The sequence below is a fragment of the Heterodontus francisci genome, chromosome 7 (genome assembly GCF_036365525.1).
Source record: "Heterodontus francisci isolate sHetFra1 chromosome 7, sHetFra1.hap1, whole genome shotgun sequence".
NCBI lineage: Eukaryota > Metazoa > Chordata > Chondrichthyes > Heterodontiformes > Heterodontidae > Heterodontus > Heterodontus francisci.
In genome coordinates this window covers 121,823,095-121,844,635 of record NC_090377.1, presented here as the reverse complement: position 1 = coordinate 121,844,635, position 21,541 = coordinate 121,823,095, and the positions used below count along the sequence as shown (strand labels likewise).

Genomic DNA, 21,541 nt, shown 5'->3' with positions numbered 1-21,541 from the left:
CCGGGGAGTAGAGAGAGGGTGAGAGGTGGGAGAGAGATAGATACAGAGAGGAGGGGGTAAGAGGAGGGGGTGAGGGAGGAGGGATACAGGAGGAGAGGTGGGGGGAGAGAGATAGACACAGAGAGGCAGGGAGAGACGAGGGGACGAGAGAGGAAGAGACAGGGAGAGAGAGATAGACTCTGGGAGGGGGAGAGAGGGGGTACAAAGGGTGAGAGAGAAGGGTGAGAGACAGATAGACAGAGAGGAGGAGGTGAAAGAGAGGGCGGAAATGGGGAGAAAGATAGATGGAGAGAGGAGTGGGGGGGCACATGGGGGGAGAGATAGAGGGGGAGAGAGGGACACAGCGGGGGGGAGAGGGGGAGGAGAGAGTGACACGGGGGAGAGAGAGGTGAAGAGAGAGAGGGACACTGGGAGAGAGAGGAACACAAAGTGGGGGAGAGCGAGTGAGAGAGAGAGAGAAAGAGATGGACACAGTGGGGATTGAGAGAGGGAGAGAGATGGACACAGAGGGGAGAGAGGGATGGATACAGAAGGGAGAGAGAGGTGGGGGAAAGAGAGGGACACAAGGAGAGAGAGAGAGGAGGAAGAGTGATGGACACAGAGAGAGGAGAGGGATGGACACAGAGAGCGCAGAGAGAGAGACCAAGATATCTCCTGACAGATGCAGATCTATCTGAATACTGCACATTGCTACATCAAGTGTATGGACAGACATTGACTACTTGTGCAAACAAAAACAATACCAGGTATCTCACTAAAGCAGCGTTCAACATAGTGACGAGAAAGTAAGTTAATATATTAGTCTTCTCATTTCAAGCTTTTTCATAAAAATGCACATTTTTTGTTGTTTTGATTATAGTAAGAAAAGCCTTTATTTTTCTAAAATTTGCTCACTGGCCCATTATGTAGGACAAAAATTGTAACGTGGCCCCTCACGCAAAAAAGTTGTATATTCCTGGTGTAAAACATGTGATATTGGCTTGGCAGCTCTTTAAACACCTTTCTGATGGAAAGGAAATTTGGGAGAAGTGTTCAATGGCTGGCCTGGCCGATATGGCATGTCATACACTGTTGCCACAGGGCACAATGACTGCTGTAGCATGCAGTGCACCTTGTAACATTTACAGGACACCAACAACAGCAACTTGCCTTTATATGGCACCTATAACATAAAAGGCATTTTGGGAGGAGCATTATCATACAAGATGAGACATCGAGCTACATAAGGAGATATTAGGACAGGTGGCCAAAGAGGTAGGTTTTAAGGAGTGTCCTAAAGGGGGAGAGAGAGACAGATGCTTTTGAAGGATGGGAATTTTAAAATGGAGGTGTGACCAGACTGGGAGCCAACGTAGGTCAGCAAGTACAGGGGTGATAGGTGAATGGGACTTGGTGTGAGTTCAGATAGGGGCAGCAGTGTTTTGGATGAGCTCAAGTTGGTAGGTGAGAGGCCTACCAGGAGAACATTGCAACAGTCGAGTCAGGAGGTAACAAAGACATGAATGAAGATTTCATCAACAGACAAGCTGAGGCAGGGGCAGAGATGGGTGATGTTATGGAGGTAGGAGTAGTAAGCGGTCTTGGTAATGGATATGGGGTCGGAAGCTCAACTCAGGATCAAATTAGCCGACACATTATGGTAGTGAATGAGCTCTCCTGAGTGGTGATGCTGGGCGTCTGATCAAATGGAGTGTCAGTCGTGTTTGTGTCTACTGCCACACTTACCTGCTGGAGTTTGATGTGGGTGCGTTAATCACTGCACTAAAAATAACACAGTCAGGAATTAAGGCTTGTGGAATGTTAGCCTTTATCTAAGGGAAGTTATGTTACAATTGTATAAAGCTCTGGTTAAATCCCATCTGGAGCACTGCATTCAGTTCTGGGCACCATACCTCAGGAAGAATATATTGGCCATAGAGAGGGTACAGCACAGATTCACCAGAATGATACTGGGGTCAAAAGGGTTAATTATGTGGACAGGTTGCACAGACTAGGCTTGTATTCCCTTGACTACAAGTTTAAGAGGTGCTCTAGTTGAGGTGTTTAAGATTATAAGATTTGATCGGGTAGACGGAGAGAAACTGTTTCCTCTGTTGGGGAGTCCAGAACAAGGAGGCGTAACCTTAAATTTAGAGCCAGGCCGTTCAGGGGTGATGTCAGGAAGCATTTCTGCACACAAAGGGTCGTGGGGATCTGGAACTCTCTCCCCAAAAACTGTTGATGCTGGGGACCATTTGAAAATTCTAAAGCTGAGATTGATAGATTTTTGTTGGATAAGGGTATTAATGGTTACAGAACCAAGGTGGGTAAATGGAGTTGAGATACAGATCAGCCATGATCCTATTGAATGGTGGAAGGGACTCAAGGGGCTGAGTGGTCTGCTCCTGTTCCTATGTTCCTTCCTCTATTCATACTTTGAGGACACCATCTGATTAGATCGGAACTGTACAGCTAAAACTATTCGGGCACCGATATATATGGATTTTGGTATAACTGATGGTACAAGGACTGGGAGATACAAATTTAAGGTTTTGGGCAAGCGACACAGGGAGGAATGTGAGGAAGAACTTTCTATACACAGCAAGTGGTAATGACCTGGAATTCTTTGCCTACGAGGGTGGTGAAAGCAGAGATGATGAATGATTTCAAAAGGAAATTGGGTGGACACTTGAGTGAAATAAACTTGCAGGGCTACAGGGATAGATTGGGAGAATGGGACTGACTGGATTGCTCTACGGAGAGCTGACATGGACTTGATAGGCCGAATGGCCACCTTCTGTGCCATAATGACTGTAAATATAAATATGTGGTATATATGCTTTTTGACAGCTTTTCTCATCCACAGAGGCCAGGGGCTCAGACAAGTTCTGCTACGAGAAGCTGAACACTGAAGGTACCGAGAAAGGGAACTGTGGGAAGGATGGCGATAAGTGGCTGCAGTGCAGTAAACAGTAGGTATTGACCGGTTAATAATGAAGAGGGCGTTCGGTCTCTGTGAGTTCAGTCAATGCCACTGCTGGAAGGGGAATCTCTGAGATGCTGGATTAATCTGCAGACTGGCCTCTGCAGCCATAGCTGCAGTGAATATAAATGCAGTAATTGCATCATGTGTTTTTGCATCATCTCATTTTGACGATAGTTTTGTGGGGTTTGGTCCCCAGTGTGGTGCCTTCCAAGATGGCAGCATGGATTGGGGATTGGACTCCAATTCAGTAGGGCTGATCATGTGACCTGCATGGCCATCTAGCAAGGCTGCATGCTCCACACAGGGCCTTCTGGCGTCACTCTTCATGAGGATGTTTGTGAGGCCGCGTTTTTCCGGTGACATACACCCCTGTCGGTGAGCACACCCCACCAGTTACAGTGAGTGAAATAAAAACAGAAATTGCTGGATATACTCAGCAGACCTGGCAGGAGCGAGAAACAGAATTTCAGGCCAGAACGAGTAGAGTGAGTAATCTGGTCACAGCACCGTATTCCGGGGTCGTCGGACACTTGGCACATATGTAAGACTTGCTGCTCCAGGACTGCAGTTTGCCATGGCAAGATCTGGCATCAGTAGAAAAGCCAAGTTGCTGAGCAGATCAGTGATAACAAGGCACTTAGCCCAAGTGTAGGCAAGAATAGGGGAGGAATTGTTCCACCTGTTGAACTGACTGTCAATTAAATCAAGGAAGGTTTTCTTTTTCAGTCCCGTTAGCCTGCCCCACTAATTTAAATAAGTGAAAAGATCTTATTGGGTGGGTGGGGAGGCAGGGGTGGTGGTGAGAAGAGTTTTAAGCTAGAAACCCGACCAGCTATTCGGCAGGGTTGTGCTTGTACCATCCTTACTTGATTTTCTACCCTGACTGGAGGGGTGGTACCGATTAGTCGTGATGCCATGGGGCTGCTTTGTGTTTGCCTCACCAGGCAGACGGTGGCTAAAGAGGGACTGGTAGAGCGGATGCTTCAAGGTAGTCAGTTTAATTTGTGCTTAAGTATGAGTGAACAATCTTTCCCAGCTCCCAGTAAGCAGCTCTTCCGTTTCTGACCTCCTGTAATCGTTCTACAACCAGCCTGCCTGCTGCATGTCAATCCCAGCAACATAACTGGTTAAACTCAGCTTCACATTACCTTGAAATAAAACGATTTAGGGAACCATAATCAACACTTGCAACCTTCTATAATTGCATTTCTATCAAAGTAATACTTGTACCCTTTATAGCTATACCCAAATATATTTCCATACCTTTATATATTTATGTATCTATTTATAACTTGAATTTTTTATTCTTTCATGGGATGTGGGCGTCACTGGCCAGGCCAGCATTTATTGCCCATCCCTAATTGCCCTTGAGAAGGTGGTGGTGAGCTGCCTTTTTGAACCTCTGCAGTCCTTGTGGTGTAGGTACACCCACAGTTCTGTTAGGAAGGGAGCTTTGGTCCAGCAACAGTGAAAGAATATCGATATATTTCCGAGTTAGGATGGTGTGTGGCTTGGAGGGGAACTTGCAGGTGGTGGTGTTCCCATGCGTCTGCTGCCCTTGTCCTTCTAGGTGGAAGTGGTCGCGGATTTGGAAGGTGCTGTTGAAGGAGCCTTGGTGAGTTGCTGCAGTGCATCTTGTAGATGGTACACACTGCTGCCACTGTGTGTCGGTGGTGAAGGGAGTGAATGTTTAAAGTGGTGGATGAGGTGCCGATCAAGCAGGCTGCTTTGTGCTGGATTGTGTGGAGCTTCTTGAGTGTGGTTGGAGCCGCACTCATCCAGGCAAGTGGAGAGATTTTCATCACACTCCTGACTTGTGCCTTGTGATGGTGGACAGGCTGTGGGGAGTCAGGAGGTGAGTTACTTGCCACAGAATTCCCAGCCTCTGACCTACAACCTTCTAAGGTTGTGGAGAATTGGTTATTGGCCCCTGCTGGACCCTCCGTTTAATGGTGGGATTCCCTTCCAACCTTTCTCTCGTGGGCCACAAAATCTGGAGGGCCTCTTTAGTATAGTGATCACCTGTACCCTTATGTTTAGTTTAGTTTATTTTAGTTTAGAGATACAGCACTGAAACAGGCCCTTCGGCCCACCAAGTCTGTGCTGACCATCAACCACCCATTTCTACTAATCCTACGCTAATTCCATATTCCTACCACATCCCCACCTGTCACTATATTTCCCTACCACCTACCTATACTAGGGGGAATTTATAATGGCCAATTAACCTACCAACCTGCAAGTCTTTGGCATGTGGGGGGAAACCGGAGCACCCGGAGGAAACCCACGCAGACACAGGGAGAACTTGCAAACTCCACACAGGCAGTATTGAACCCGGGTCGCTGGAGTTGTGAGGCTGCGGTGCTAACCACTGCGCCACTGTGCCGCCTGTGCTGTTCATTCCATCACGGTACTGAGGACACAGGCTTGATACACTCGGACTTTTATGTTCCATGTCAGTGCGCCATTTCCCCACACTCTCTTGGCCAGTCTGGACATAGCAGTGGAAGCCTTTCCCATGCGCTTGTTGATTTCTGCATCGAGAGACAGGTTACTGGTGATAGTTGAGCCTAGGTAGGTGAACTCTTGAACCACTTCCAGAGCGTGGTCGCCGATATTGATGGATGGAGCATTTCTGACGTCCTGTCCCATGATGTTCGTTTTCTTGAGGCTGATGGTTCGGCCAAATTCGTTGCAGGCAGCCGCAAACCTGTCGATGAGATTCTGCAGACACTCTTCAGTGTGAGATGTTAATGCAGCATCGTCAGCAAAGAGGAGTTCCCTGATGAGGACTTTCCGTACTTTGGTCTTCGCTTTTAGACAGGCAAGGTTGAACAACCTGCCACCTGATCTTGTATGGAGGAAAATTCCTTCTTCTGAAGACTTGAACGCATGTGAGAGCAGCAGGGAGAAGAAGATCCCAAACAGTGTGGGTGCAAGAACACATCCCTGTTTCACGCCACTCAGGATAGGAAAGGAGCCTGAGGACGCGCCACTATGCTGAATTGTGCCTTTCATATTGTCATGGAATGAGGTGATGATACTTAGTAGCTTTGGTGGACATCCGATCTTTTCTAGTAGTCTGAAGAGACCACGTCTGCTGACAAGGTCAAAGGCTTTTGTGAGATCAATGAAAGCAACGTAGAGGGGCATCTGTTGTTCGTGGCATTTCTCCTGTAGCTGACGAAGGGAGAACAGCATGTCAATGGTCGATCTCTCTGCTCGAAAGCCACACTGTGCCTCAGGGTAGACACGCTTGGCCAGCTTCTGGAGTCTGTTTAAAGCGACTCGAGCGAAGACTTTCCCCACTATGCTGAGCAGGGAGATTCCATGGTAGTTGTTGCAGTCACCACGGTCACCTTTGTTCTTACAGAGGGTGATGATATTGGCATCGCGCATGTCCTGTGGTACTGCTCCTTCATCCCAGCTCAGGCAAAGCAGTTCGTAGAATGCTGAGAGTATAGCAGGCTTAGCGCTCTTGATTATTTCAGGGTAATGCCGTCCTTCCCAGGGGCTTTTCTGCTGGCTAGAGAATCAATGGCATCACTGAGTTCCGATTTTGTTGGCTGTACGTCCAGCTCATCCATGACTGGCAGAGACTGGGCTGCATTGAGGGCGGTTTCAGTGACAATATTTTCCCTGGAGTACAGTTCTAGGTAGTGCTCCACCCAGCGGTCCATTTGCTTGCGTTGGTCAGTGATTGTGTCCCCTGATTTAGATTTGAGGGGGGCGATCTTCTTGATGGTTGGCCCAAAAGCTCTCTGAATGCTATCATACATTCCTCTGATGTTTCCGGTGTCTGAGGCCAGCTGAATATGACTGCATAGGTGTTGCCAGTAGTCATTAGCGCAACGCCTGGCTGTTCTTTGTGCAGTACTTCTGGCTGCTTTAAGTGCAACGGATGTTAACTCGCTGGGGGCTTTCTTGTAGTTCAACAGTGCAATGAGCTTAGCGGCTATGACAGGTTCCAGCTCTTCAAAATGAGATTGCATTCTGCTTCACACGTTTGCCATAGGTGGTTATAGCTGAGTTATAGATGGCGTCTCTTATGTGGGCCCACTTGGTCTCTGCATCCCCTATAGGAGTGTTTTGAAGGGCATTTTCAAGTGAATTTAGAAATTTATGTAACAGCTGTGGACAAGAAATTCTGCTCGTGTTGATGCGCGGGCGGCCCTTCTGCTTGGAGTGATGCAGCTTCTTTGGTTTGAGTCTAACATTGCTGCACACCAGGGAGTGGTCGGTGTCGCAGTCCACACTGTGGAAGCTGCGTGTGATTTGAACGCTGTTTCTCGAGGCTCATCTTGTGACGATGAGGTGCAGCTGGTGCCAACGACGTGATCTTGGGTGCCTCCAAGAAACCTGGTGACAGGGTTTGGTATGAAAGAACGGCACAGTGGCGCAGTGGTTAGCACCGCAGCCTCACAGCTCCAGCCACCCGGGTTCAATTCTGGGTACTGCCTGTGTGGAGTTTGCAAGTTCTCCCTGTGTCTGCATGGGTTTCCTCCCACATGCCTAAAGACTTGCAGGTTGATAGGTAAATTGGCCATTACAAATTGCTCCTAGTATAGGTAGGTGGTAGGGAAATATAGGGACAGGTGGGATGTGGTAGGAATATGTAGGATTAGTAGAAATGGGTGGTTGATGGTCGGCACAGACTCGGTGGGCCGAAGGGCCTGTTTCAGTGCTGTATCTCTAAAAAAAAAACGAGTTGGTGATGCAGAGGTTATGATAGGTACACAACTCAAGCAGTCTCTGTCCATTCTCATTCATCCTTCCAATGCCATAGAGCCCAGGCAGGAGGGCCATGAGTCATGGTTGGCCCCAACCCTGGCATTAAAGTCCCCCAGCAGGAGCAGATGTTCGGTATTGGGGATGCTACTAATGATATTATGGAGTTCCTCGTAGAACTGGTCTTTAACTTCAGGGGGGGAGCAGAGTGTTGGAGCATAGATGCTGAGTAGGTGTACTGGACCAGAGGCGGTAAACAGTCGGATGGACAGTATGCGTTCTGAGCCATTTGAAGGTGGCTCTGTTATGCTGAGCAAAGAGTTTCTGATGGCAAAGCCCACTCCATGCTGTCTTGGTTCTTCAGGATCCCTAACCTGCCAGAAGAAGGTGTAGTCTTGCTCTGTTAGAGATCCGCTCGCAGGGAGGCGTGTCTCCTGAAGTGCTGCAATGTCCACATTGAGTCTACTGAGCTCGTTGTTAATGATGGCGGTCTTCCGAGAATCGTTGATTTATTTATTTTATTTATTTAGAGATACAGCACTGAAACAGGCCCTTCAGCCCACCGAGTCTGTGCCGACCATCAACCACCCATTTATACTAATCCTACACTAATCCCATATTCCTGCCACATCCCCACCTATCCCTATATTTTCCTACCACCTACCTAAACTAGGGGCAATTTATAATGGCCAACTTACCTACCAACCTGCAAGTTTTTGGCTGTGGGAGGAAACCGGAGCACCCGGCGAAAACTCACGCAGACACAGGGAGAACTTGCAAACTCCACACAGGCGGTACCCAGAATTGAACCCGGATCGCTGGAGCTGTGAGGCTGCGGTGCTAACCACTGCGCCACTGTGCCGCCCTCTGCTTCAGGTAAAGCAGCCAGAAGCGCTGCACAAAGAATCCGACAGGCCAGGACACATAGTTCTGACGTTCCAGCTTGCAAAACGAAGGGTTGGTACCTTCTTTCCTTTTTTTGACGTGCTGTTTGGTGTGGTGTTGCAGTCCGCTTTTCGGGCAATGACCCTGAGCTCCAAGCACCCATTGAAGCAGGTGGACCGTGGCGGGACAGAACCTTATTGACCGGGGGCTGCCCAGTTTGAGGCGGGCGGTAGCTGTCCAGTGAGATGCGATGACCTCTCCCACCGACAAAGGCAACCCGTGGCGCCCAATCTCTACGCCAATTGAGTTGGACTTATAACCCGTAACTGCTGTCTTCCGTGTTGTTTTGGTTGCTGTGAGGCGACTATGGAGTGACCTCTCCATGGCGCATGCCTAGGCGGATTGTGAGTTGCCCAAGCATCAAAACCCCCCTCTCGGCCTTCCTTGTGGGGTCCAAAGGAGTGCAGAGCACGACGTTTGGCACCGGTATGGCTGCAGGAACTGCCGGAAACATGCCAAAGGTGACACATGACCGCCTATGGGGTTCTGCTCTGGATTTTCTGTTAGGGTTTACTCCCTTAGCCTTGGTCTCTCCCGAGACACCCACAAGGCAGTGGGGTTGTTAGGGCCCCTACTCGGGGATTGGTGGATGCCGGTGGGAGGAGGGGGTGCGAGGGGGATCACCTGCATCAATACAACCGCTCATCCAACTTGCTGGTGTTTCATGTGGGGACAGGAACAGGACAGTCTGCTCAGTCAGGAGTTCCCAGACTAACTGCAAGACAGAGAGGTGGCAATTAGACTCACACAATGAGAGATCCCCATGCAGAATCACAGCCAGAACATCGTCCATCTTGGAGTGGGATATTCCTGTTAGTTAGGGACATCCAAACACACTCACTGTGGAGTGGATGGAAGGCTGGAGTTCTCCATCTCCTGCATCACCACCGCCAGCTCATCCAACTTGAATATGTGTAATGTGGGGACAGGATCAGGACATTGTTATCAGTCAGGAACTCCCAGACCCACAGGGGAAAAGCGCCGGTAAATAGCACTGTGGGACTTGGAGCTTCTTATTCGGGTCTTGCGGCCTACACCAGGTGTTTCTGAAGCCTCCTCCCCTCCCACCGCCTCCTTTTCTCTCCTGTGCGCCACCGACTCCCTCCCGCTGTTGACCGCAATGGCGGCCTGCAGGAAGCAGACTAGATAGTAACTTTCAATAGGGAATTGAATACATACCTGAAAAGGAAACATTTGCAGGGCTATGGGGAAGTGGGGGAGAGGGGTGGGGGAGTTGGGGGGTGGGGGGGGGGGTGAGATTAATTGGATAGCTGTTTCAAAGAACTGACACAGACGCAATAGCCCGAATGGCCTGCTTCTGTGCTGTATGATTCTATAACAACTGAGCTCCAAGAATGTGCTGTGAGAAACCAGCGTGTTCCTGTGAGCAGCCTATAAAGAGAATCACAGATGAAATTAATTCTTAAGTTGACGCTCAGTTCCACAGTGATTGAAAAAGTGCAAAGTTTTTGTCCAGCTTGTCGATGTGGCAAATGGGTTTGGATTTGTTGGCAGGTGGTTTGTTTATGGAGTTTGGTCTGGGTAAAGAGTTGAACCTGGCTACTAAGCCAGTCTGGGTCCGAGGAAGCTATCAGTGTCAGATCGACACACAGCAGCAAGATCAGATGAGAGGACATCCCAGTAACAGCTATGATAACTTACAGCAGATACACAAAGCCGTCAGCATGACATTATAAGATTGTATCTGCCTCCTGATGTATTGTACACCCGATATTCGGTCCCACTACCGTTGATATAACTGCCTAATAGAACTTAAATAGTTCAATACAACTCAGCCAACCTCCCACAGTCTGCCCTCTGTAAACTTGAGGTCATCCAAAACTCTGCTGTCTGCGCTCTTGCTTGCACCAAATCCCATTCACCCTGTGCTCACTGACCTACATTGGCTCCTGGTTAAGCATCATCTCAGTTTTAAAATTCCCATCCTTGTTTTAAAGTCCCTCCATGGCCTCACCCCATCCCTATCTCTGTAACCTCCTCCAGCCCCACAACCCTCAAAGATATCTTCACTCCTCCAATTCTAGCCTCTTGAGCATCCCTGATTTTAATCGCTGCACCATTGGCGACTGTGCCTTCAGCTGCTGAGGCCCTAAGCCCTGGAATTCCCTCCCTAAAACCTCTCCACCCCACTCTGCTTCTTTAAGACACTCCTTAAAACATACCTTTTTGACCAAGCTTTTGCTCATCTGACCGAATATCCCCTTAGGTGGCTCAGTGTCAAATTTTGTTTTATAATGCTCCTGTGAAGCTCTTGGGACATTTTATTACATTAAAGGCACTACAAAAATACAATTTGTTGTTGAGTATCAGGCGAGTGTATAACAGGGAGGTGATACAACATCATCCAACTTGCGCTATTGCTCAGGACAATTTCAACCCCTAGCTTTCTAAAGCAACATGAAAGAGTAGAAGCAAATTACAAGGAGAGGGGATATTGGTATTTATTTTGTCTTAGCATTCTAATAGTTTGTTAAAAGGGAGCGATGAATCAGGAATGGGATCTTGCATTACATGAGTAAATGTGTTTAGCAATTGTTTACAGGGGTGTTTTTTCTTTATGGTGCTGGCGTTCTTGTTTGCAGATATTAACCTCAATGTCCAGCTTCCTCTCCCTTTATTTCTAACAATTCACCTAGGGAACTAGTCTGCTTAGGAGCTCTGGATAACATGGAGGCTCAGGATGCAAACAGACGGGGTCAGCGAACTGCAGTAACTTTGCTTCAAGAGGTGGTGTTATTTGTGTGTTGCTGTTTCTGGAGCGCAATGTATGCGAGTGTATAAGTGCCTCCAGTTGTCAGAGTCTCAATCACGTTGTCTTATTAATTGTCAGTGTTTCTAACCCTCTTTCTTTTCTCGTCCCACTGTTATCTTTTCCTTCTGTTGCACCTTTCCATGCTCGCCCTCTGACCTTCTCTATGCCAGTGATGTCTTCTGCGGCTACCTTCTCTGCACCAGCATTAGCCGAGTCCCGCGAATTGGCCGCCTCCTTGGTGAGATCACGCCCACGTCCTTCTACCACCAGGGGAAACTGGTGGACTGTAGGTAAGAACTCAACATTCCGACATTTCCAGTTTCGCGTTGTCGGGATTGCTTTCCATTTGAGAGCATAGGCCAGATTGGTGTTAAAGTGAGCATTTGAAAATCTGCTGTGCTATTTTTTGTGTTTTCTTTATGGCTGAGCTTTGAAACTTGGGCTTATTTGTGTTGTGTTGCTGTAGTGTGGCAGTTTTTGTGCCCGGTAAGGATATGTATACATGCGTGTGCATCTACATATGTTTGTGTATATGAGCGCCTCCATCTAATGTGTTTATAAATTTGCATGTATATTGTGTATGTAAATGTGTGAGTATATAATGCAGGTGTAGTTTTTCATTCTCTTCCCCGACAAGATTTCTGCTATGTGCCAACACTCATTATCATGAGCCTTGTCTAATGTATTCAGCACCCGTCTCCGCCCCTGCCTCAGCTCATCAGCTGCTGAATCCTTATTCCGTGCTTTTGTTATCTCCAGACTCAACTATATCAACTCTCTCCTGGCTTGCTTCTCATCTTCCAGCCTCCATAAGCTTCAGCTCCTCCAAAAAGCTGCCCGTATCCTAACTCACACCAAGTCCCGCTCACCTATCACCCCTGTGCTCACTGACCTACATAGGCTCCCGATCCGGCAACACCTCACATTTAAACTACTCAGCCTAATTTTCCAATTCCTCCATGGCCCACCTCTCCCTATCTCTGTAATCTCCTCCAGCCCTACAATCCTCCAAGATACCTGCATTCTTCCAGTTCCGGCCACTTGCATATTTCCTACCTTCTTTGCCCCACCATTAGAGGCTGGGCCCTAATCTCTGAAATTCCCTCCCTAAACACCTCTCTCCTCATTTATGATGTTTTTTGAAATCTGCTTCCATGACTAGGCTCCTTGAAACCTATGATCATCTGTCCTAATAGCTCCTTATGTGACTTGGTCAAATTGTGTTTGATAATGCTCCTGTGAAGAGCCTTGTACTACATTAAAGGTGCTATATAAATGCACATTGTTGTTTCCAGCTGTGCCCTGCTTCTAATTATGGCTGGAGTTTGCTTGGCGGGTTTTGGACTCTTTCACTGTCATGTTGCTTCATGTCTTTCAGTGGTAGTCACATCATCATGAATGACGGGACAGACCTGGGGTACGTTGAGGATGGAACTCCCTGTGGACCATCCATGATGTGCATGGATCGCAGGTGCCAGCCCATTCATTCCTTCAACATCAGTAACTGTCCGAGTGGGTCTGTGACGAAGATATGCTCCGGCCATGGGGTGAGTGAGTGAGTGTCTGTGTGTGTGACACGGCAGAGCTGGCTGTTATCCATGCTAGACTCATGGTAAGAGGACCCGAGGATGTATAAAAAGAGAACGGCTGTGAAATTCCTCTCATCAGCCACCGTAACTTTGCTGGAAGATCATTGGAAACTCGATCTTGACGTGTCAGCCAAGGCTCAGTGGGTAGCACTCTTGCCCCTGAGTCAGATGGTCGTGGGTTTCAAGCTCCATTCTAGAGACCTGAGTACAAACTCTTTGCTGACATTCCAGTGCAGTACTGAGGAAGGTGCTGCCTCGTCTGCCCTCTCAGGTCAAAGTTCCAAAGGCACTATTTTGAAAAAGAGCAAAGGAATTCTCCCCAATGTCCTGGCCAGTATTTCTCCCTCAGGCAACAGCACTAAAAACGGCTTATCTGGTCCTCATTGCATTGCTGTTTGTGGGAGCTTGCTGTGCACAAATTTGCTGCTGCATTTCCTACATTACGACAGTGACTGCACTTCATTGGCTGCGAAGCGCTTTGGAATGGCTTAAGTTGTTGCGTAAGGCACTATATAAATGCAGGTTCTTTCTTTCTGCTAAAGTTACGGGGGATAAACCAGATCTGTGGCTTGGGATTTGGGAATCATACAACATTAAGAGGTGAAGGCTTTAGTGTTGATTTATCTACCGGGGTGGGAGCCATGCGTGTGTAAACAGGCAAAGAAAAGTAACGTTACAGGACATGGAGAGATTTTGGAGAGAAGCTATTTCCATTCACACCCATTATCGGGTTGCCGTCATTTTAAAACTGTGCTTTATAATGGACATGCAACGGAATAGGCAGGGCCTGTCCCCCGCTCCCAACATTCGTGTTATCAACTGTGGGTTGATGTAATCCTGGAAGTTCCCACCTCCGACTGCCCCACCCAGTCAAACGGCCCTCTTTTCCTCATCTCTATTACTTTTATAACTAATAAATGAAAGTATTCAAAGAACATTAAAAAAGATACTTTTTCAATGCCGTCTTGATTTTTACCTCGTAACCTTGGCGTCCTCTTCAACCTTGAACTGAGCCTCCAACCACTGATCCCCACCATCACAAAGACCACCTATTTCCACCTCTGTAACATCTCCTGTGTCCGTCCCTGCCTCAGCTCATCTGCTGAAACCCTCATGCAGGCTTTTGTTACCTCTAGACTTAGCTATTCCAACCCTCTCCATTAAGGATTATTATCATTATAAGAACTGTTCTCCTGAGAGCAGAGAACATTAAGGGGAGATTTAATACAGGCGTTCAAAATTAAGAGTGGTTTTGATAAGGTAAGTGAGGAATAACTGCTTCCACTGACAGGTGGTTCAGTAACCAGAGGTCACTGAGTTAATGCAATTGGGAAAAAAAATCTAAAAGGGAGATGAGGAGAATTTTATTTTCACGCTGCAAGTTGTTGTGATCCAGAATGTGCTCTCTGAAAGAGCGATGCAAGCAGGTTCAGTAGTATTGTAGTAAAAGTGAATTGAATGTATACTTGAAAACGCGAATATTGGCAGAGTAATGGGGAAAGAATAGAGGTCTTGAGACTAATTGGATAGCTCTTTTAAAGAGATGATACAGGCACGCTGGGTTCTTCCTGTGCTATGGTTATGCCTTGTAGGACATAAAGGTAGATATGTAATCGCTTGATTTATCTTTGGAGCCTGAGAGGCATGTTCTAGAACATGTCCTCATCAGGTTAAATAGTCAGGTAGCATCCATGATCGAGTCAAACGTGCATGGTCTGTGGAAGGAGAGAGTTTGATGGGCTGAATGGACTTTTTGGCATGCCGTGCTCAGCTGTCTTCCAGCGCTGTGCTTGACACCATCTATCTTCCTGTGCTTTCATTCTCTCTCACTCTTGCTCCCATCCGGCTTCCCTCTTCCCTTTGCAGATGATGTTCTCCCTCTCCCCCACTCTCCTAGTCAGTTTGTGCAATAATATTCCAAAGAGAATCTCAGCAGCCATTTTGGAAAGTAAGAACCTCCGAAAGAAATAGGAGCACCTGAGCTTCATGGAAAGACGTCTGGTGCTGCATTTCTGGGAAGTGACTCAGTACCAATGTGCTGGGTAATCCTTATCCTTTTAATAACTGATTCCTAAAGCTAGAAGCAGTAATGTGTCTGACAATTATTCTATTGTTACAAAACATTCATCTTAAGACTACATACGGAGCAATGCATGCAGTCCTACAGCCAGAAACTCAACTCCCTGGGAATCAGGAGTGATACCTATCCAGGCAGTTCATGTTACCTCTCCTTGAAGGTAACCACAGCTTCTAACTAGGTTTTGCTTCATATCTCCCTCATACTTTTATTTAACAAAAGTAGACATTGGGTGGAATCTTATGAGACCTGCAAAGGCGGGACTAGGAGGGAAATGGGAAGTGTCAACATTGGGTCGGCAGCGGCAGATAACCAATAATTGCTGATTATTAGGATAATTAGGGAGACGGGGAGGACTCCGCTGGGTGTGGCCTCCTGCTGAGTGCTGAGCCCAGCAGCTCCATGGAGGTGGCCTCCCTAGTGGCATTCGGAGCCAGAAGCTCCATTCCCTAATGATGGGGCTACGAGCAGGAAAGGCCATACCCACAGTCCAAATGAATCCATCGGAAGGCTTTCCCCTCTGCTCCGAGGGGCCTACAGGCTTCGGCCCTCATATTATCAAGTTTGCTGATGACACAAAACTAGGTGGGAATGTGAGGTGTGTGGAGGATGCAAAGAAGCTTCAACGGGATTTAGACAGGCTAAGTGAGTGGGCAAGAACATGGCAAATGGAATACAATGTGGAAAAATGTGAAGTTATCCACTTTGGTAGTAAAAACAGAAATGCAGAGTATTTCTTAAATGGTGAGAGGTTGGGAAGTGTTGATGTCCAAAGGGACTTGGGTGTCCTTGTTCATAAGTTACTGAAAGCTAACATGCAGGTGCAGTAAGCAGTTAGGAAGGAAATGGTATGTTGGCCTTTATTGCAAGAGGATTTGAGTACAGGAGTAAAGAAGTCTTGCTGTAATTGTATAGAGCCTTAGTGAGACCACACCTGGAGTATTGGCAGTTTTGGTCTCCTTACCTTGGGAAGGATATACTTGCCATAGAGGGAGTGCAACGAAGGTTCACCAGACTAATTCTGGGATGACGGGATTGTCCAATGAGGAGAGATTGAGGAGACTGGGCCTATATTCTCTAGCGTTCAGAAGAACGTGGAATGCACAAGAGGCCAAAATTGGAGGAGTGTAGAAATCTTAGACGGTGGGAGGGCTGAAGGAGCTTCAGAGACAGGGAGGGGTGAGGTCATGGAGGGATTTGAAAACAGTAATGGGAACTTTAAAATCGAGGCATTGTCGGACTGGATGTCAATGTAGGTCGGCAAGCACGGGGCGATGGTGGCAATGTTAGCAGAATTGATTTAATGTGTACAGCAGAAGCATACAGAATTCTTACAGGGCTCGACAGGGTCGATGGAGGAAGGATTTTTCCCCTGGCTGGGGGGCTCTAGAACCAGGGGACACAGTCTCAGAATAAGAGGTTGGCCATTTGGGCCTGAGATGAGAAATTTCTTTACTCAGAGGGTGGTGAATCTGTGGAATTCTCTACCCCAGAGAGCAGTGGAAACTCAGTCATTGAGTAAGTTCAAGACAGAGATCGATAGATTTCTAAATATTAAAGATATCAAGGGATATGGAAATAGTGCTGTAAAATGGCATTTAGGTAGAAGATCAGCCATGATCTAGTTGAACGGCGGAGTAGGTTCGAGGGGCCGAATAGCTTTCTCCTATTTCCTATGTTCCTATGTCTAAAGTTATCATTCTTTTGTTAACTCAGCACCCTTTGCTTTAAATGCTTGCTCTTCATGAACGATGACTTTCCTCAGGAGTGTCAGGGTGATCAACAGATAGGATCTGCTGCTGTATAGGTGAAATCATTTCTGCTAACATTACCACCATCACCCCATGCTTGCCGACCTACTTTGGCACCTGGTCCGACAATGCCTTGATTTTAAAGTTCCCATCCTTGTTTTCAGATCCCTCCGTTACCTCACCCCTCCCTGTCACTGAAGCTCCTTCAGCCCTACGACCATCTAAGATTTCTACGCTCCTCCAGTTTTGGCCTGTTGCACATCCCATATTTTTATTGGTGGCTGTGTCATTAGCTGGCTAGTCCCTAAGCCTGAAATTTCCTCCCTAAGCCACTCTGCTTCTCTTTCTCCTCTTTTAAGATGCTTCTTAAAACCTGCCTCTTACCTGTCCTAATACGTCCTTATGTAGCGCGGTGTCAAATTTTGTCTCCTCTGAAGCACATTGGTATGTTTCTGCTATGTTAAAGGTGCTATCTCAATGCAAGTTATTTTTTTTAATAGAGGACAAGGTAAATACATATCTATATTCTTAAACTGAGAGACAATGGGCGGAATCTTCCTGCACCCGTGGAGGTGGATTTGGAGGCAGGGAGCCGGGAAAGTAGTGGAAAACTCTCTCGAGACAGTCCCCCGACGTGGTCCTTCCTCTAGACAGGTTTCCCAGGGGCAGGATGCCACTAGAATCGGCAACCTACTCCTGGAGGCAGGCGGGCAATCAACATAATTAAGGCCTCAATTGAGGGCCATTTCTGACAGTGTTGAAACTTTCCTGGGGTCGCACGGGTCCCCCGCTGTGTCAGGAGCCCACTATCGCTTCGGAGGCAACCTCTCAGTGGGAGGTCAGTGGACCGTTGGATGCTGACTGAATGCCGCTATCAGGGAGCCACAAGGCTCAAAGAGGCGCAGTTGCGGCCGCAGGCATTCTCGTGGAGGGACTTTCCCATCCACTCTGAGCCCCTTCGCGGTCTGGCCCTTGTTTTCGGAAACTGTGTTTGGCGTCTTTCATGAGTGCCTCCATTTTGAGGACTGCCTGAGTTCACCCACTTCTTCAGCAGTGCTCCTATTGGGGCTGCCGGCTGGGCTTTCCTACGGGTCCTCCCATTGGCCCTCCTGCCTCCCTGTTCCACCCACCATCTTTAATTGGAAGGCGAACGTGGAGGCTGCCTACTAATTGGCTGTCTCCCAGACGATTTCCCCTGCCAGCTGACACAAGTGGGGTCGGGACTCGAAAACGGTCCTGATTCCCGAAACTTTCATAAGTGCTGAAGATTCCGCCCAATGTGTGCAAAGGAAGATGGTCTTTTGAGCATCTGAATAGTGAAGTGCAGAATTATAGCTGATTTGATCCAATCTGTTGCAGCTATGCAGTAATGAAGCGACCTGCATCTGCGAGGGCACCTGGGCGGGAACGGACTGCAGCATGTACGACCCTAAACGCGACCAGGCAAAGCCACCACCAGAAGGCCCCAAGGGTTTGTTTGATTTCACTCTCAGCTTCTTTGCTTGACACTTTGATGCTCTTGCTCTTTCTCTTTCTTTTTGCGTTCCTCATTTGTTGCAGGGTGTTTAGAGTTTACAACAAAAAAAACTCGGCATGTTCACAGGTTGGAACTCAGGAGGGCTAGAAAGGCCAGGCAGCTGTCAAAGGAAAAATATTGCTGTCTGCATGTTTTTCACGTTTATTTCTTTTTAATACATTGTTTTGTATATTCTCCTTGCCCTTCCTCTGGTGTCTTCACCATGGCTTATAGAATTGCTGAAAGGCTGCTAGGTGACCGTTGCCAAGGCTACAGCTATCATCACTCTGTAACCAGCTACCCGGGGAGGTGGGGATGTCTGAGAGCAGCTCTTGAAGTGACCCTCTCGGACCAGGACGTTTGATCGTTAACCGCTGCCCTCCACCAATCCCGCTCACCCATTTGAGAACTGGAGCTATTCATGTGTGGAGCATTAGAGTGGTAGCAGGCTCATTGTCCTTCAGAAGAAGACTCTCAATAGAGCGAAACATTCCCTTGACCCAGCAGTTCAAATATGCCAGTGCCACGCAACAACAACAATGCATTTCCATTGCACTTCTCACCTTCAGGACAGCGTCTCAAAGAGCTTAATGTTTGGAGAACACCCATAAGGGGAATATGGAAAACTGGTTAAGATAGAGCGAGGACCAATGGCACAGTTTAAGAGCAGGATCCTGAGATTTTTGAAGGCAGTGACAAGGTAGAGACAACCAGCCAGGGGCATTTAAGAGAGCAGCAGTGTAGGGGACTGCAGCATTTTGAGTGTGTTAAAGCTTATGGAAGGCAGTACAGCATTGGAGAATCAACCTTCAAAGTCTACTGCCTGGCTATAAATATCTCAAAAGTGACCAGGGGAATTGAATAAAGAGGAAGACTGGAAGGAGAGAAATGTAGCATAGTGAGTGAAGAGGACAGGAGAGGAAGAGGAAGGAAAAGCAGAGAACTTAAGGAGTTTCAAACTGAATTTCGCAGAGGACTTGAGGGGACTAAATATTGAGGTGTATTGAAGGTAAATGCATTGACTAAAGAGGGGATTAAACATTGAATAACAGCAGGACTCAATGAGTTGGGGCATTGAATAAAAAGGAGACTCAAATAACAGGTGAGATGTGATTACATCTCATTCCATAATTTTCCTCTTTTTTATTGAATGTTTTTAATGTGTTGCTGCATCAGATACACCAGCTGCTGTGACCGACAGCGCAGTGACATGGTGTCTCAGTTGGGTAATGTCAGGAATTAAAGTCCAGAATGAGTTGATTATATGGTCATAAGACAGAGTAGTAACTGGGTGCCATAGTGAGTTAGGCACTTGGATCTGGGTGCAAATCCAACCAAGAGTGATGGACATCTCTCTGGGTGTCAGGGGCCCTACGTGAGATGCATTTTGACAGTCTTTACCGAGTTCCTGGTAGGGACAGGTCCCCACTGAATAAAATCTCAAACCTGGCAAGGTGGCTGCAATCAGAAAGTTCACAAGGATGGGTGTGGAATGTCACACTGATGCAGTAAGGGGAGCTGTTCTCAGGTTGGGCTAATGCCCATTGTTGTCATAGGTTAAAAATGATCTTTCTTCTCCAACTTGGAGCGATTGAGATGACACTGGGCCCTTGAAATTGGAAATGTTCCTTTCCCCATTGCTCACGTCCCTCATGTTAAAAGGAATGACAATTAACTAGCTCCTACTGCCCTTACAATTTGAAGTCACTGGGGGACCAACAGATTCTGTGGAAACGTCCTCCCACCACCCACCCCCCACCCCACCCCCACTCTCCCTTTGATAAGACATTTTGTTTTAAATTGGTGAGTCACTGAAGCAAAATCTGTTTACAATTCCCTTTTTATTCAAGTGTTTCTTATTCTGCAGGCTAACCCCAAAATGATCTTTACAAAAACCATCTCCAGCTCATGCTACGTGGGCTGAACCTACAAACGAATGCAACTGAAAATCAGTGCAGCTCCCTGCAAGGCTCAGAATATTGAGGCTCAGGCTTTGATATGTCTCAACCAAGCCATTATTATAGTGGGAAAGCACGTACCTCTAACCACAGCCTCTATGTATTTGGAAGTGGTAGAGGAAGGGTAATTGATTGTGTTGTTATTTACAATTGACTCCTGAAGCATACAATAAATAATCATACACATCGCAGCAACACTTACAACTAAACCTTGTGAGTTTTAACTGCAGAATTCAAATGCATTGCAGTTCTGAGCTCAGAAAACCGGTTGATCAGACCTTATGTCGAATTCTGAAGTGTCTCTTCCAACACTCACTCTTTATACCTTTTACTAACCCGACATGACAATTCGTATGTTTCATATTATAGAATCATTATCACACAGAACAAGTCCATTCGGCCCATTGAGTCCACTTCATTCAATGCTGATTTCATAATGCTCTGCCTTTGCAGCCATAGATCGTAGCTCCCTAACATGCCTACAGTCTCGAACTTTCCCTATTAATGGTCTTTCTCAGACATATGCTTATCTTCAAGGCCTCCCTCCAAAATATTGAACAAAGGGAGCTATACTGCTGTTGTATCATTTAAGAATCATACCTCCCTACTGAACATACAAAGACTAAAAGCTAACATTTGGACAATGTAAGGATTCACCCTTTTTTCTTGACCATAACATTACAATTCAGGACTAAAACATGCATAGTTTTGGTCCCTGTGAGTACCTGTACCCATGGTTTACATTTATTCAGTCTCCACGCAGCTGAAGCCATGGTGCTGTCATCTGGAGGGAGTGAACAGAAATTAAATTGGGTCCAACATACAGGAACTCAGTTGTTCCTGCTTTCTATCTATCACTCCATTGTAGATTCTCTCCTTTTTAAACAAACCCCTGATGGGGCAGACCTCTACCATAAACTTTAAGGAGTGTCTACACTCCCATCCTCCAAGTTCCAACATAAAATGTTGATGTTCAGGGTTTAAAAAAGAAAATGATTCTGTTGAAAATTGTAGCCAAACTTTTTTGGTGTTACTTTTTTAGAATTAGAATTAGAACATTACAGCGCAGTACAGGCCCTTCGGCCCTCGATGTTGCGCCGACCTGTGAAACCATCTGACCTACACTATTCCATTTTCATCCATATGTCTATCCAATGACCACTTAAATGCCCTTAAAGTTGGCGAGTCTACTACTGTTGCAGGCAGGGCGTTCCACGCCCCTACTACTCTCTGAGTAAA

General features: G+C 47.0%; 1 protein-coding gene across 1 annotated transcript in view; it reads left to right on the top strand.

Annotated features, from left to right (window-relative positions):
- Positions 1-21,541, top strand: part of LOC137371787 (disintegrin and metalloproteinase domain-containing protein 23-like) — a 254,213-nt gene that overhangs the window by 193,615 nt on the left and 39,057 nt on the right. The window contains exons 21-24 of the mRNA XM_068034660.1: positions 2,846-2,951; positions 11,582-11,701; positions 12,790-12,958; positions 18,188-18,299. Of these exons, the coding sequence (XP_067890761.1) occupies positions 2,846-2,951; positions 11,582-11,701; positions 12,790-12,958; positions 18,188-18,299 (507 nt within the window). The remainder of the gene's footprint in view (positions 1-2,845; positions 2,952-11,581; positions 11,702-12,789; positions 12,959-18,187; positions 18,300-21,541) is intronic.